Source organism: Melanerpes formicivorus, unplaced genomic scaffold, assembly GCF_026170545.1.
Source record: "Melanerpes formicivorus ecotype bairdi unplaced genomic scaffold, bMelFor1.0.p_v2 SCAF_9, whole genome shotgun sequence".
NCBI classification, from domain to species: Eukaryota; Metazoa; Chordata; class Aves; order Piciformes; family Picidae; genus Melanerpes; species Melanerpes formicivorus.
Window position 1 is genome coordinate 14656180 of NW_027142361.1, and position 17535 is coordinate 14673714.

Below are 17535 nucleotides of genomic sequence, written 5' to 3' on the forward strand. Positions count from 1 at the left end.
GCACATTGTACTACCTTGTTCACAAAGATTATTTTAAGCAGACCAAAATAATTCTGATCTTTTAATGATTAAACACGTCTATTACTTCACTGTTATTTGGTTAACTAGATTGCCTGCTACTCTACATTAAAATTGTGTGCAAGAAGTTATTTGTTTTATTACTGCTTTAAAAATTCGGGTGAAGTAATTTCTTTCCCTGAAATCGGCACAAATTATTATAATCAAATAAGTAAAGCAGAGGTTCACAGACTTAGTATAGTGAAGGCAGACATTATCAGATTTCTAAATGACACAGAACAGTTTGAAGCAGAACATGTTTCTAACCCTGCAGATACACCTGAAAAACATCCTTGTGTCTAATAACAGTATCTGCTATTTACAATACTTATCACTGAATCACAGAATCACCAAGGTTGGAAGAGACCTCAAAGATCATCAAGTTAAAATTTCCTTCAGTAAATGAATCCTGGCAGCAGATTATCCTGGCGGCAATAACTGCGCACCTGAAGGATGGCCAAGGGCTCAGGTCCAGCCAACATGGATTTAGGAAGGGCAGGTCCTGCCTCTCCAACCTGATCTCCTTCTATGATCAGGTGAACCCATCTGGTGGACATGGGGAGGCCTGTGGATGTGGTCTACCTAGACTTCAGCAAGGCCTTTGACACCGTCCCCCACAGCAAACTGCTGGCTAAGCTGTCAGCCCGTGGATTGGACCATTACACTCTGTGCTGGGTTAGGAACTGGCTGGAGGGCCGGGCCCAGGGAGTGGTAGTGAACGGTGCCACATCCAGCTGGAGGCCAGTCACCAGTGGTGTCCCCCAGGGATCAGTGCTGGGCCCTGTCCTCTTCAACATATTCGTTGATGATCTGGATGAAGGGGTAGAGTCAGTCATCAGCAAGTTTGCAGATGACACAAAGTTAGGGGCAGATGTTAGTCAATTAGAGGGTAGAAAGGCTCTGCAGAGGGACCTCGACCGACTGGACAGATGGGCAGAGTCCAATGGGATGGCTTTCAACAAGTCCAAGTGCCGAGTGCTGCACTTTGGCTACGGCAATCCCATGCAGAGCTATAGGCTGGGGTCGGAGTGGCTGGAGAGCTCCCAAACAGAGAGGGACCTGGGTGTGCTGATCGACAGCCACCTGAATATGAGCCAGCAGTGTGCCCAGGTGGCCAGGAGGGCCAATAGCATCCTGGCCTGCATTAGGAATAGTGTGGCCAGCAGGAGCAGGGAGGTCATAGTGCCCCTGTACTCTGCTCTGGTTAGGCTGCACCTTGAGTACTGTGTCCAGTTCTGGGCCCCTCAGTTTAAGAAGGACATCGAAACACTTGAGCGTGTCCAGAGAAGGGCAACAAGGCTGGTGAGAGGCCTTGAACACAAGCCCTATGAGGAGAGGCTGAGGGAGCTGGGATTGTTTAGCCTGGAGAAGAGGAGGCTCAGGGGTGACCTCATTGCCCTCTACAACTACCTGAAGGGTGGTTGTAGCCAGGAAGGGGTTGGCCTCTTCTCCCAGGCAACCAGCACCAGAACAAGGGGACACAGTCCCAAGCTGCGCCAGGGGAGGTTCAGACTCGAGGTGAGGAGGAAGTTCTTCACCGAGCGAGTCATTCGGCATTGGAACCGGTTGCCCAGGGAGGTGGTTGAGTCATCGACCCTGGAGGCGTTCAAGGGGAGATTGGACGTGGCACTTGGTGCCATGGTCTAGTCATGGGGTCTGTGTTGATAGGTTGGACTCGATGATCCCCGAGGTCCTTTCCAACCTAAGTGATACTGTGATACTGTGAATGAATTCTTTAGTTCTGATTTTTTCCACTCTGTACAGGCACTCATGCCATATTGCCAGGTCACCACCTAGCGTTCTTCTTTGGGTAAGTTTGAAGTACTTATGTATTTGACCTTGAGACCATCTCAAGCATTTTTGTTTTCACACCTTTGGCAGCTCTCTAAAGCACCGTGTTTAAACATTCTATCGGAAGTATGGGTTTAAAAAACTGTATAACGATCAGACTGCTCTGCAGTACTAAGTAGTGACAAAGTGGCACTGTGGCAATATAACTGAAAGTCTCAGAGACTTTTAAGTTAGGCCTGATGCAATTATCAGGACCAAAGTTACATTTGGAATAGTCCTGTATCATACGTTTTACTCACTTAAGTGAAAAAGGCCTCAGTCTATCCCATGAAGTGTTCATGTGCTTATCCATGTGACATGCACAGACTTTTCCCCAAGTCTCTTCCTCCACAATGACTGGAGTAACATCTTTCAAATTCTTCCTACTTGTGTAGTTCCATCATCCTTCCACCTTATCTGCACCCAGATCTCCTCTGTCTTTTGGCTTCAGATGGGATGGTTTCTCTTTCCTTGAAGGTCCTTTCCTTGAATTACAGGTTTGGTCCAGTTTATCTCATTCCACAAGAGTTCCAGTACTTCTCCATTTCGACAATGCTAAAGTTCAGTTATGGTCAGCAGGCTAAGGCCACAGCACTCAAGTCACTCACTTTAAGTAATGCAAAACAAGTTTCAATTCCCCCGAATTTTAAGCGATCACACATTTTCTACACGTAAACTATTTTACTCCCCAACACTCGGTCACGTCACACTGTACGTGACCTTACCAGGTGCCCTGGGTGCCTTCGGTAGTGGCAACCCTTGGGGCAGCCTGATGAGGCCGCTCGCGCAGCCAGTGCGATCGCGGAGAGGGTGGGGCGCGCGCAGACGTGTACGTCATGGGTCCCATTGCCTGCTGGGAGCTGTGGTTCTACAGCCCGCCACTTGCAGGCATCGCCTGTTGGGTCATTGAGCTCTGTGGTGCCCGGCTAGAGCTGAACGTCGGGTCAGCGTGCTACTGCTCGCCCTCTGCCGCGGGGCGGTGCCGGCCTGCGCAGGGCCAGGCCCGGGCAGGGCCGGGAGGCGGGCCGGTGCCGGGGCAGGAGGTGGGGCCGGGCCGAGCCGAGCCCGGGAGGTACCCGCTACAGTCAAGCGGCGTGCTGCGTTCTATGGCTGTGGGGACACTGTCACGGGGTTGAGCTGCAGGACAGGTGAGGCTGCTGGTCGTGGCAGGGAGGAGAAGGAGTGGACGGGCTGTGGAGGGAGGTGGGGAATGTTGGTGCGGGCGGGCCTGTGCAGGAAGCGGCCGGTCGCTAGTGCGAAGGGGTGGCGGCGTGGAGGAAGTGGCACTGGCAAGCGAGTTTTGGCGCTCTCTCTTGATACTTTCTATGGCAGCCTGGTGCCCCGCCGCGACGGCGGCCACCGGCGTATCCCCGCAGCGTCTTCTCGGTGCTCCGCCGGCTGCTCAGAGGGGCTGGACACAGGCGCCGTGTTTTACCGAGCATCCTGGCCTCTCCACATGCCTGAGACACCAGCCCCAGGGGAACTCGGCGTTTACCTGGACGGGTTGGGATGCGAGGGCGTGAAGCGAGGCCCGGGGTGGCTGCAAAGGGGGTTGCCTGCGGGTTGGCGGGTGCCTCGCCGATGGTGGCATGTCTCAGCACCCTGAGTGCCATGGCCCGCACTGCTGGGAGCAGTGGTGGGCCTAGTGATGGGTTTGGGCACGAATTGTCAGGGTGCAATGGCCGGTTGGTATCTTGCTGCGTTTGTTTTATCAGGTCTGTGGGGGACAGTGTGAATCGTCTTTTGCTATCACAGGAGGCTCTCCGCGTGGCCCGGAGGCTTAGTATCATAGGGCATCTTATGAGGCATGGTGTCATCTCCCTTGCGTGGATAAGTGTTGCCCAGTAGTGTATAACGCTTTGCCTTACTCCAGGTGGTGGTTGCTTAATGAGATTGAGATCAGTTATACCGGAGTTTAGAGGATAACCAAGTAGATGGTGAAGAGGTTGATTGGGAAGTATCTCAAGTGCTGTATTACTGTGAGGCAGGATCCAGTCTACTTAAACTTATGCCTGACAGACATTTACCTAATTGGCTCTTAGAGATTATGAAATTTATGGAGTGCCTTCTCCCCCTTTCCAAGGTAACCTGCTTCAATGCTTAGCTATCATTTATAGTTAGAATTTTCCTTAATAGCTGACCTAAATCTCCTTTGTTGAAACTAAGCTGATTATTTTCTTGCACTCTCCATAGCACACCTGGAGAATGATGGATCAGCAGATGGGTGTTTGCAAATTTCCTCTCACAAACTTATCCAAACTTGAGTGAACCCACTTCACTTCTGTGGTCCCTGAGCTCTGTTAAGCATTTTCATCATCCTTAAACTGTTAAACTCAGGACGAGGTGCAGTACTCTAGAGGATACTGATAGCTCTGAGAAATTGAGCAAGTTATCTCCCATGTGTATGGCATCCATCTCAAAAACATTCCAGAATGATACTGTTTCATTTGTCAACATTCTCACATTAATGAAATAATCAATTTGTGATCCACTGTAAATCAGAGCCCTTTTTGCTATACTGCTACCTAGGGAATTATTCTGAAGAGAGATCCATGGGGTTTTTTGTTGTTGTTGCTGAATAAGTGTATTATTTTGTACTTTTTACTACTTTGAGAATAAGTTATCTTGATCATTACAACTTTTTCTATCAGATTTTAGACTTGGAAATCTGCTCTTCCAATCTCCTTCCCCCAAGTTTTAGGGTTATTCACAAGTAGTTAATTAAAATACCAAGTACTGGCAGAGCCTGCACATAGTGACAAAGCCTTCCAATTTGACTTTCTCAAACATTTTCTTCTTGTTTGATTCATGTTTCCTAATAAAGCTGCAACTCATTCTGTGCCATGACTTTGCAAATGAGCCAAATCCTACAGAGAATCATTAGTGAGGAAACCACCAACACCTTTGAATTGGCTCCTGTGCTCACAGCTCAAAAGCTAGACATATGTGTAAAATCCTGAACCTTTCTGAAGATTTGGTGCCTTGCATATGGCTTCTGCATGTTCCAGACACCTAATTACAGATCACTGAGAATAATGATTGCTAGCAGTTTCCCATTCTCCCTATTGAAGCTGTTAGGCTATGCAGAGAGAACTCAAAAGGCTTCTCTTGAGGCATCAGGCAATTCATGTAACTTTTTTTTTTTCCCCCCAAAAAACAATGGAATGATGGTTTTCTGGATTATTTCCTACCTGCAAAATAGTAGTTTCTACTTTGCAAGGCACTATGAAAATTAGTACTCCTAAAGCAGCATCCAAATGATAAAAGATGTCCCCAGAATAACTCCAGATATTAAAAATGTATGCATATTTTTGCATGGATACTCCAGTGTGTGAAAATACCAGTCTGCAGGCATTGCCAGCTGCCTACTGCTGTTGTCTTTTCGACCCAGCCAACACTAATGAGCTACAAAGTGGTTTGTGAACTTTGACAAAAAGGTGTTAAATCACTTGGGAAAAGGGGAAAAAACAAAAGAAAATCACTATATTAGAGGATGTTGAAGACTGAGAGTCATTCCTATGCTATTAGAGTATGGTAGATGGGCCTGTCTCCCTCCTGTGTTTGTGGCAATGCCAGCGACGAGCAGTGTGAGCAATCTGGCAGTGCAGGCCTAGTGCCTGACATGGTGGTAGGCCATGCTCAGCATAAATGCAGAGCCAGCTAGCAGTGGAGCAAAACAGTGCTGTGCCTGCAGCATGTAACTAAACCAAGACACTGGTAGCTATAAACATGGACAGTTATCTTGGGACAACAGGACATGCACCTGCATCAACAAACCTCGTTGTGTCATTAGTAGTTAGACCAATAATCTGTAATAGTGCGATGTGTGGTCACTCATAGGGAACCAATGGAGCTATGCCAACAGGGCACTCCGAGTTTATATAAGTTCTAGCAGTTGCTTTGCTACGCACTTCTGCCTTTCCTGTCTCCTGTTTCTTCTACACTTTACAATGCTATACTTGCACTACAGGCCTGCTCCATAGGCCTGCACCTCAGGCCTGCACCATCGGCCTGCAACACTTGAACAATAAAGGAACAATACTGGATCACATTGGTCAGTCGTATTGATTCCTATCTCCGTCGTCTACATGTGTTCTAAGTTCTTTTAAGTCCTGTTCTCATTAATTTCCTCAGAAGAATCTACTTTGATCCTAACTTTCTTCAAAATTGCGTTTGCTTTTTAGAGAGCTTTCTGGAATAACCATACAAATGCCTCGTTCTTACCCACTTTATTAGAATAAACCTTTATTAGAATAAACCAAACCAGGTTGGAAGAGACCTTCAAGATCATCGCGTCCAACCCATCAACCAATCCAACCCACCCAAACAGCTAACCCATGGCACCCAGCACCCCATCAAGTCTCCTTCTGAACACCTTCAATGACGGCGACTCCACCACCTCCCCGGGCAACCCATTCCATAGCGCAATCACTCTTTCTGTATAGAACTTCTTCCTAACATCCAACCTGAACCTCCCCTGGTGCAGCCTGAGACTGTGTCCTCTTGTTCTGGTACTGGGTGCCTGGGAGAAGAGACCATTATCAGCCTGTCTACAACCTCCCTTCAGGTAGTTGTAGAGAGTGATAAGGTCACCCCTGAGTCTCCTCTTCTCCAGGCTAAGCAGCCCCAGCTCCCTCAGTCTTTCCTCATAGGGCTTGTGTTCCAAACCCCTCACCAACTTTGTTGCTCTTCTCTGGACTCGTTCCAGCAAGTCAACATCCTTCCTAAACTGAGGGGCCCAGAACTGGACACAGTACTCGAGGTGCGGCCTAACCAGTGCAGTGTACAGGGGCAGAATGACCTCCCTGCTTCTGCTGGCCACACTGTTCTTGATGCAGGCCAGGATGCCATTGGCCCTCTTGGCTGCCTGAGCACACTGCAGGCTCATGTTAAGCCTACCATCAACCAGCACCCCCAGGTCCCTCTCTGCCTGGCTGCTCTCTAGCCATTCTGACCCCAGCCTGTAGCACTGCATGGGGTTGTTGTGGCCAAGGTGCAGAACTCGGCACTTGGATGTGTTAAATCTCATGCCGTTGGATTCTGCCCATCTGTCCAGCCTGTCGAGGTCCCTCTGCAGAGCCTCTCTACCCTCCAGCAGATCAACTCTTGCCCCCAGCTTGGTGTCGTCAGCAAATTTACTGATGATGGACTCAATGCCCTCATCCAGGTCATCAATAAAGATGTTAAAGAGCACAGGGCCCAGCACTGATCCTTGGGGCACACCACTAGTGACTGGCTGCCAGCTGGATGTGGCACCATTCACCACCACTCTCTGGGCTCGGCCATCCAGCCAGTTCCTAACCCATCGCAGTGTGCTCCCGTCCAAGCCATGGGCTGACAGCTTGGCCAGCAGTTTGCTATGGGGGACAGTGTCAAAGGCCTTGATGAGGTCCAGGTAGACTACATCAACAGGCCTCCCCACATCCACCAGACGGGTCACCTGATCATAGAAGGAGATCAGGTTGGTCAGGCAGGACCTGCCCTTCCTAAATCCATGCTGGCTAGGCCTGATCCCTTGGCCATCCTGTAAGTGTTGTGTTATTGCACTCAGGATGACCTGTTCCATGATCTTGCCTGGCACTGAGGTCAGGCTGACAGGCCTGTAATTCCCTGGCTCATCCAACCGGCCCTTCTTATGGATGGGCACCACGTTGGCCAGCTTCCAGTCCTCTGGGACCTCACCAGTGAGCCAGGACTGCTGGAAAATTATGGAGAGTGGCTTGGCCAGCTCATCTGCCAGCTCTCTCAGCACCCTTAATACAGATTTGTAGATAATACATTGATGCCTGGCCATACTTATAAGGGATTATTTTATCTGATCACAAGTGGTCTGTGGAGCTGAGTAAGAGGTGAGATTTGGAATTTTTTTAATAGTGAAGTAATTAGAAAAATACTCTGAGAAGCAGCAGGCTGTGGATTAGAATGAAAGGACTGGTCTTGTGATGAAAATGCATCAGGCTAAGCCTATGTAAACAGCAAAGATTCTTTTTCTTAAAATTGTGTGGGTTGTTGTTTGTTTGTTGTTTTTCTTCTGATTTGTTTAGATGCCTCACATTAAAGATCATGGAGCTTGGAAAGGCAAAGCTTCTGAGAACTGGCCTTAATGCCCTGTACCAAGCAATTCACCCTGTGCATGGTATTGCCTGGACAGATGGGAAACAAGTGATACTAACTTCTTTACACCTTCATAATGGAGAACCAAAATTTGGTGACTCAAGTGTTGTTGGTCAGTTTGAACATGTCCATGGACTCTACTGGGGCCTCTGTCCCCCTTATGCCCCAGATCTGCTTGCTGTTCAACATAAAAAGCACATCACCATTTGGGAGCTCTGCTTTAATGCCACAGAAAGAAATAAGCTCTTAGTGTCGCAGATATGTGACATCAGCGAGCTGTTTCCTGTGCTCCCCCAAGGCTGCGTGTGGCATCCAAAGAAGGAGATTTTGGCTGTGCTAACTACACAGGATGCCTCTGTCTTGCACTCTATGCATCTCAACAACTCCAGAATTAAAGCAGACATTAAAGGCAGCGGTCTGATCCACTGTGCATGTTGGACCAAGGCAGGCAATCGCTTGGTAGTGGGAGTAGGCAGTGCCCTTCATTCCTACATTTGGGATGATGCTCAGAAAACACTCAATGCTTGTTCTTTTTGCCCTATCTTTGATGTGGGAGGCTACATCTGTGCTGTGGAAGCTCTGAATTTCTGACTTGCTGTTGCCACTGAGCTTCCTCTAGACAAGATCTGTGGCTTAAATGCTGGTGCTGCATTTGAAGTTCCAGCAAGCATTGAAACAGAGTCCTTCCCCTCACAGTCCAGCTTAGGCAGTGAGGAGGAAAATTCCATGGATGGGGGGAAAAAGTCACTGGACTCTGAGAAGCCCTTGCCTGTTGTTACATCTCCTGTGGATCTAACTCACATACTGTCTAGCAAGCAGGATGCTGATTCCAGTCCCCTCCTTCATCTGAGACCCAAGGACTACCTAATGGGAAGTGGCCAAGATTCTTCACATCTCATCTTGGTGACTTTTGAAAGAAAGGTTACCTCTACGAAAAAGGGTAGTATCCCAGGCATTCTGGTTCTTGATATAATGGCTTTTGACCCCAAAACTCAAACTGTGTCAGTTGCCTCCAATACTTGCAATGTTATTTTAGTCTATTCGCTGACTTCATCCTCTTTACCTAATATTCAACAAATTCAGCTAGGGAAAAATGAGAAACCAAAGGGTTTGTGCTTCTTGACCGATAAATTGTTACTGATACTGGTTGGAAGACAAAAATTCAGTGACCCTGCGTTTCTTCCCTCTTCAAGATCAGACAAATACATGATCCGACTGATGATTAAAGAACTGGTGTTTGAAATGGGTCGTTCAACATCTGCCCCACTGAATGGGAGCTCCAATTTGAACCTTTCAAACATACCTCACGACCTCTCTGCAGACGTTCACCCTCTCGGCCATGGACTCTTGATACCAGATCGTGCTGCTGTTCAGTCCCCTACCTGCAGAAGGAAACTTATAGAAGAAATTAAGAGTCCTGTTAATGAACAGAGCTTGTTGTTGAGCTTGAATGACCTCAAAGATAAAAAGATTTCCCTGAATTTTCACCCAGCTGTTGAGTCTCTAGATGCTGAACCAGTTAATCGGACTGTGGCACTGTCTGCCGCATCACTAGCGTTTCCTAACAAGCCAACATCTCCAAAAAGGCAGGCAGATGCAGCTTCCAAAATACCAAGTTCTTACAAGAATAACCTCTTCAGTGAAAAGGAGGCAAGTTACTTTTTGAAAAACATAGAAAAACTGTCTGTTAACGTCACAGAACTACAGCGTCATCTGTCTGAGTTAACTGAGCTGCTCAAATCTGGGAAGAGAAATCTTCCAGTGTACCCTTCTTCTCAGGAACCCTCTTTTATTAACATCACTTGCCAGGTAATTTTAGTATTGTAAGCTTTAATGATAAAATCTGGTTTTAGATGTATGTTGTGTGTAGGGATTTAAAGCATGAGCTCTTGTCAGAGTACACTTAGAATGTTTAGTTCATGCAGATTTAGTACATATGTGGTGGGGTAGAAGGGTAAGGCCAAGAAGCCTCTTCCCTCCCCCCTGTAAGTAAGGGGAAAGAAAAATTGAAGGGAAAGGAAAAAAAACTCACAAGCTGAATTAGCAAAGCAGTGGAGCTGTATATTTACAAAGCAATGTGGGATATGCAGGGGAATATATACAAATTTACAATATTTACAATATATACAAAGATATACAATAAAGTAACACAGAAATGAGAGTAACCCCCCTTGCCGAGGGGGGTTCCCCACCTCTGCTCTCCCCTCTCTCCCCCCTTTCCCCAGAGTAGGTTAGAAGAGAGAGAAAGAGAAAGAAAGAAGTTAAAAGCAGTTTTGTGTTAATTGGAAAGCAGTTAATACAGGCCTTATATCTTATCGGTTTCAAGGCTGAAGTCTTGGCAGAAAGCCCAGCACAGAGAGAGATGCTGCACTGTGGAGGAGCGGAAGCAAGACTGATAGAAAAGTGCTGGAATGCCCAGTTCACTCCCAGTTCAGAAGGTGCTTCCTCCCACTTCACCAATGAAATTAGTTTAGATTATTCTTTCCGTTTACCAACTTCTGTCCACCATATTCCCTTTCTTAAAGGCACAGCCTCAAACGGTCACAACATACAATGTTGTTGCACTCAGATAAATCCAACAGGAGTCTTATTTAGATTTGCTTAGGCTTTACATAAGCCTGGCTTGTTCTTGTCCTTTCCTACTCTTTCTGAAATTGTATCTTAGTCCCTCTTTACAGTTCTTTTGAAACTATGTATTTGTATTTCTCTCTAATGGGAGATAGAATGAGGGAAGAATTTCAGATACACAAGAGTCCAGTTTAAAAGTTTATCTGTAACTATTGCCATTTCAGATGGATGCTGTAGTGTAGGTTTCATTCTTGCACAGTTCTCTGCACCAGTGGTAAAAGCAGAGCATTTCTGGTGAAAAAAGGACCATTCTCATGGTCATTAAGATTAGGTAGCCCCACCTACTGAAAGGGGAGGAAATGCTACGAATCTCATTACTCTGCAGGTGCTCAGTGTTTTTAAAGTCATGTAATATATTAAGGAGTGTGCAGCCCCTGTCCCCACTTCACACTGGACTGAGCTCTCTGTCTTTGACCCAAGTTCTACACAGAGGCTAGCGGGACTTCAGAGAGGCCATGTCTGTTCAGTTGTAGAATTAGACTTGTTTGAAGTTCTAGGAAAGTAATGTTTTTCCTTGTCAGTTCTGAAACTTTCTGTTTAAAGATTTAGACAAGTGAACCTTTCCATGTATGGGAATTGGTATCAGCCTCCCAGCTTTCTGTGCAGACAACAGGCTGAAGCATGAAAATACTTTGGCAATCAGACATTCCTAAGTAGTATTATGAGCAATAGATAATTATATTAACATAGCTTCAAAATGGGTTTAAAAGCAAGTTGCATGTGGAAGACACTTTCCACATTATCTGTGGAAGGCATTTCCAAATATCATGCTAGAAAGTGTAAGTTACCCGATTATCAAAGCGTGGCACAAATCTACTAGATCTCTTCTAGAATTCAGATTAATAAACCTTACTATTCTAAGTCATTTAAACTGTTGTTGTCCTTTCAATAATCTCTTATTTTTCAGCTTTATTATGGCAAAAAGTTATTCTCAATTTTTGTAGCGCTGAACTCTTAGGTCCTTGATCATATCCCCACAGTCTCTTAATTGTTTTCTACTGTAAACATTTAACTGCATTAGCTCCAATTTTCCTGTCTTTCTTAAGTCACTCTGAGAAGTGAAAGTTTCCTTCTAGTGTGTCATTCATCTGAGGTGTTTGTTTAGAAGCCTATTTTAAATTTTGTTAAGGTTTTATATTCAGGCCTCTCTTTATATATAATTGGAATCTGAGTTAGGAATTGGCTTGTCTTGGTGTTCCAAGAGCTGGATTAGCTACATTTCTGTGGAGTGCTTTTCAAATTAAAGTAATGCTACAATTTTACCTACACATTTTGATCACTGATGGTTTGTGGCAAGAAGAACACGTGACTTCTGAATTACAAACAACATTGGAAAGTTTGGCCGAAAAATGCTGTTTCGACTTCAGTCAGAGTATGTTCAATTCAGAAATGGTTAACAGGTGAACAGGGATCCTCACCTCAGGTGCTGAGCCCTGATCATTTCTCTGCTGCTCAAGTTATTTGCTGTATTTTACAAAATGGTGAAGAATCACAAAACATCTCAAATAAGCAGTTGCCTTTGAGAGGGCAGATATTTTAACAGTGCAGGGGACAAAGACCATATGTGTGTCGCTGACCTGCCCTTTACCATACACCCTTCTTGCACATGGATGGATCTGTCTCCAGCATGGGAAAGGAGTTAGAATTCACTTTATTGTATTTTTTGTCATGATCCAGGGATGTTATCAAGGCTTCCCTGGAAAGTGACATGGTTATGTGAATTTGATCTTCTGCAATGAGAATTTGTAGTTTTGGTAACAACTGACCTTTTGCAGTTCTGAAAAATGCTTTTAAGCTGCCCTGTAGGGGATGTTCTTTGAAGACACCTCTTGGATTTTAAGACTTTGGGTAGTGATGGTCATAGGCAAGACAAACAAGCCCCTCTGATCCGATGTCTGTTCCTCATCCCAAACATTTATGGGCAGGAGTTCTTACCTTGTAAGTCTTGGATGGAGAGAGGGGAGAATAGAAAACCTGCAGCTTTACAAACTCCTGGGGACAGCATCCCTCACAGGTAGTAGGATGAGAGTCAGTATTGTAAATGAAGCTCATGATTTCTTTATGTGGCCGGTTGACGTTGCCCCCTTAAGAAAGGGAATATGGTGGACGGAAGTTGGTAAACGGAAGGAATAGTCTAAACTAATTTCATTGGACGAGTGGGAGGAAGCACTTCTGAGCTGGGACTATACTGGACATTTTCAGCACTTCTCAGTCAGTCTTGCTTCCGCCTCTTCTTCAGGCAACAGCTTTCTGTCCTGGGCTTTCTGCCAAGGCTCCGGCCTTGAGAGAAAAACAGATAACAGGCCTGTATTAACTCTTTTCCAATTAACACAAACTGCTTCTAACATTTTTTTTTCTTTCCTCTCTTTTCTCTCTCTTCCTATCCCACTCTGGGGAAAGGGGGGAGAGAGGGGAGAGCGGAGGTGGGGAACCCCCTCTGTCCAGAGGGGGGTCACTCTCATTTCTGTGTTACTCTGTTGTATATCTTTGTATATATTGTAGATATTGTAAATTTGTAAATAATCCCCTGCAAACCCTACATCGCTTTGTAAATATAGCTCCACTGCTTTGCTAATTCAGCTTGCGAGTTTTTTTTCTTTTCCCTTCAATTTTTTTTTCCCTTTTACTTTACAAGGGGGAAGGGAGGAGGCTTCTCAGCCTTACCCCTTCCATCCCACCACATTTTTTTTATTGGCGCCCAACGTGGGGCAGATAATTAGTTTAATTTATTACTTGATTGATTTAGTGTTTTCTAGCTGAATTAGCAAACATGAAGGTATTGTGGTTTGTGGAGCGATTGTTCTTTTCAATCTTTGGGGCTCTGGTTTACAGATATTGTTTGGGTTTGATTCTGGATTACCTGGGTAAATATTTGGTGCGGACAATTTATATGTGGGTTATGTATAGAGTTAAATTATGGTATGGAAAATGTATTAACTTCTTATGGCCAGTGAGATACAGGAATGTTACCTCCACCACTCTCCCAATTGAGATAAAGGGTTTTAAGATTCCGCCTGAGGAGACAGTAACTTTAGGTGATGCCTGGGATCCAAAGGTGATTTATTTGGTGTGTATAATTCTGCTGCTGGTGATAACTAATGTGTATTCTCTGTATTCCTGGCGTCGGGAGAAAAAGGTGTCCAGGGCGTGTTTTGTTATTAAAACTAGATCAAAAAGAAAACGCCGTGGCTCTCGATCAGTCCCAGAGTCATCTAGTGATGAGGACTGTGCGGAACCCGTGTCAGTTAAAAAGAAGGCTAAAAAGTTAATTGGTAAGGCAGCTCTAAATGACTTTGCTGATTCTGGCAAGCAGCCAAGGGCATCGGCTGGTATCAACATGGCACCTACTCCTTCTCCTACTCCTTCTCCTTCTTCTTCTTCTTCTTCTCCGTCGGCCATTAATGGAGCAACATCACTTCCACCCACTCCCTCGGTGGGACCGGAAGTCACTGCCCCAGCAGCTGATTTATCTCAGGACCTGTCAGCTTCCATTAAGGTGGCTGTAAATTCAAACACAGCTCCAGTTAAGGTGGCTCCTTTAAAGACTAGAGCTGGAAAGGGCAAAGATGGAGAAGAAGAGGAGGAGACTGATCCTGGTGAGGGACCCTCTACTCTAAAAGATCCTGCTCAGGAGGAAGAGAAGGTTTGTTTTAAAGATCTAGCTAACCTAGTGAGATCAAAGCAGGATAGAGATGAAGCTAGGAAAGCAGCTGGCAAAGGTGGTTCTCAGCTTAAAGAGATCCTTAGGAGAATGACAGCAGGATTTTACGGGCAAAGAATTCAGGGAGATGAAGATGAAGATGATATTACGGACTGTTCGTCACCGCGGGAAGAATTGCGTAATGTCCGTAAAGATTTCACCAGGGCAGATAAGGAGCCAGTTCTAGCTTGGCTTAGTAGATGTTATGATACAGGTGCTTCAGCTCTAACAGTTGGAGACAAATCAGCAGCTCAGTTAGGAACTCTCTCAAGGGACAATGGAATAGATAGACATCTAGGTGAAGCTCTCGGTAAGGTTAATCTGTGGATACGCCTTTTAATAGCGGTTGCCCTGAGATACCCTTCCCGAGATGATCTTCCATGGAATCCTAAACCCTGGACTACCATAGATGAGGGAATTAAGCGCTTGAGAGAATTTGCTGTTAGAGAGCTACTCTATGGTGAACATGAAACTCTGAATCCTGATGACATTCCTGTGGGTATTGGTCTTGCTAAAAAGATCATCAAACTTGCTCCTTCTAATTATGCAAACATTCTGGCAAGCAGAATTGTGTCAAGAAGTTATGGTGGAGCTTCTCCTACGGTTGGCCAATTCAGTGATCAAATGAGACAATTGGAGGATAGCATGACACGTGGTTCTTTGGTTTCAGCCATTGAAACTCTGTCTGGAAAAATTGAAAATTGCATGAAGGATCTAAAAGATTCCATATACCAATTGGCACAGAAGGATAATTTCAATTCTTCCTCCAGGTGGGTACAAGTCTCATCTGTGAGGAATACACGTCCTCCAAGGAGGTCATTCCAAAACAGGACATTCCAAAACAGGACATTCCAAAACAGGTCATTCCAAAACAGACCACCAAGGCAATCACGTAGAACTATTTGGATAACTCTGCGTGATCAGTTTGGTGAGAACATGAACCGCTGGGATGGCCAACCAACTTCTAATCTTTTCAGGAGACTGAGAGAACTGCAAAGTGGCAGAACCCGAGGTAGCAATACCAGAAGGGTAGCTGTTACTTCCACAGTTCCCCAGAATGACTCTTATGGCTCCAACAGTGGCTCCAGTTATAACATGCAAAGTTATAACCCTGCACAATCTGTGCAATGCACATGTGCGCATGTTCCCCATAACTAGGGGTGCCCTGCCTCCCGCCAGGGGGAGGAGAGGGATAACAGAGATAATAGAATCTATTGGGATGTGTACATCCAGTGGCCTGGCACTTCACAATTTCGGAAGTACAGGGCCTTGGTTGACACAGGAGCTCAGTGCACCATAATACCATCAAATTATCAGGGATCAGAGTCTATAACTATTCTGGGAGTCACTGGTGGATCTCAAGAATTAAGTAAGGTAGAGGTTAATATAAGTTTAACTGGTAAACAATGGAGGAAGCATACAGTTGTGACCGGACCTGATGCACCTTGTATTTTGGGAATTGATTTTCTGAGAGAAGGGCGTTTCAAAGACCCTAGAGGTTACAAATGGGCTTTTGGAGTAGCTTCAATAGAAATTGATGGACAAAAATTGAAGCTGTCTGCTAGACCTGAACTTTCTGATGAATCTGCAGTTGTGGGACAACATAAGATACAGGACATTAAATTGCCGGTTGCTTCTCAGACTGTGCATCACAGACAATACAGAACCAACCGTGACTCTTTGTTGCCCATTCAGAATCTGATTCGTCAGTTGGAAAGTCAGAAAGTCGTCAGCAAAACTCATTCACCTTTCAACAGTCCAGTGTGGCCTGTGCGGAAGCAGAATGGAGACTGGCGTCTGACGGTAGACTACCGAGCCCTAAATGAAGTGACACCACCTATGAGTGCAGCAGTACCAGACATGATGGAGCTACAGTATGAGCTGGAATCCAAAGAGGCCAAATGGTATGCTACCATAGACATTGCTAATGCATTTTTCTCTATTCCCATAGCAGAGGAGTGCAGGCCTCAGTTTGCTTTCACCTGGAGAGGAATCCAGTACACTTTCAACAGATTGCCAATGGGCTGGATCCACAGCTCAAGCATCTGTCATGCAGTGATCCATGATGCTCTGGAGAAAGGAGGTGCTCCAGAACACATCCAGTTCATCGATGATATCATCGTCTGGGGTAAAACTGCTGAGGAAGTCTTCAAGAAAGGTAACAAAATCATTGACATTCTTCTGAATGCAGGTTTTGCCATCAAACGAGACAAGGTGAAAGGACCTACCACAGAAATTCAGTTTCTAGGAGTGAAGTGGCAGGATGGACGCCGACACATTCCAGTGGATGTGGTAAATAGAGTCTCTACCATGGCAAGTCCCACAAACAAGCAAGAGACCCTACGTTTCTTGGGGATAGTGGGATTTTGGAGACTGCACATTCCTGGATACAGCCAGATTGTGAAACCTCTGTATGATGTGACTCGAAAGAGAAACCATTTCCACTGGGGACCTGAACAACAAGCAGCCTTTGACCAGATAAAGCAAGAAGTGATTCAAGCAATGGGTCTGGGACCTGTCCGAGATGGTCCAGACATTAAGAACATTTTGTACACGGCTGCAAGTGACAATGGTCCAACCTGGTGCTTGTGGCAAAAAGCTCCAGGAGAGACACGTGGACGACCTCTTGGTTTCTGGAGTCGAGGTTACAGAGGTTCAGAGGCTAATTATACTCCAACAGAGAAAGAAATTTTAGCTGCCTATGAAGGAGTAAAAGCATCTTCTGAAGTGATTGGAACTGAATCACAACTTCTTCTAGCTCCCAGATTACCAGTTTTGAATTGGATGTTCAAAGGCAAAGGATCCACACCACATCATGCCACAGACTCAACCTGGTCCAAGTGGATGGCTCTGATAACACAGAGAGCTCGAATGGGAAATCTTGAAAGACCTGGTCTAGTGGAGGTGATCTCAAGTTGGCCTGAAGGTATCAACTGTGCTAAACCTCCAGAGGAGAAAGTAACTCGTGCTGAGGAAGCTCCTCCTTACAATGACCTTTCTGATGATGAAAAGAAATATGCTTTGTTCACAGACGGTTCCTGTCGTCTTGTTGGAAACAAGCGAAGGTGGAAGTCTGCAGTGTGGAGTCCAACACGCCGAGTTGCAGAAGCAAAAGATGGAGAAGGAGAATCCAGTCAGTTCGCAGAGGTAAAAGCTGTCCAGCTAGCTCTCGACGTAGCTGAACGTGAGAGATGGCCAAAGCTTTA

General features: G+C 45.7%; 1 protein-coding gene and 1 long non-coding RNA gene across 2 annotated transcripts in view; both read left to right on the forward strand.

The window, feature by feature from the left end:
* The first annotated feature begins 2764 nt into the window (after positions 1-2764).
* Positions 2765-17535, forward strand: part of LOC137443429 (uncharacterized) — a 46758-nt gene continuing 31987 nt past the window's right edge. The window contains exon 1 of the long non-coding RNA XR_010987875.1: positions 2765-3035. This is a non-coding gene — a long non-coding RNA (uncharacterized lncRNA). The remainder of the gene's footprint in view (positions 3036-17535) is intronic.
* Positions 7647-17535, forward strand: part of LOC137443428 (WD repeat and coiled-coil-containing protein-like) — a 113694-nt gene continuing 103805 nt past the window's right edge. The window contains 1 exon segment of the mRNA XM_068143134.1: positions 7647-9810. Within this exon segment, the coding sequence (XP_067999235.1) occupies positions 7951-9810 (1860 nt within the window). The 5' untranslated portion in view covers positions 7647-7950.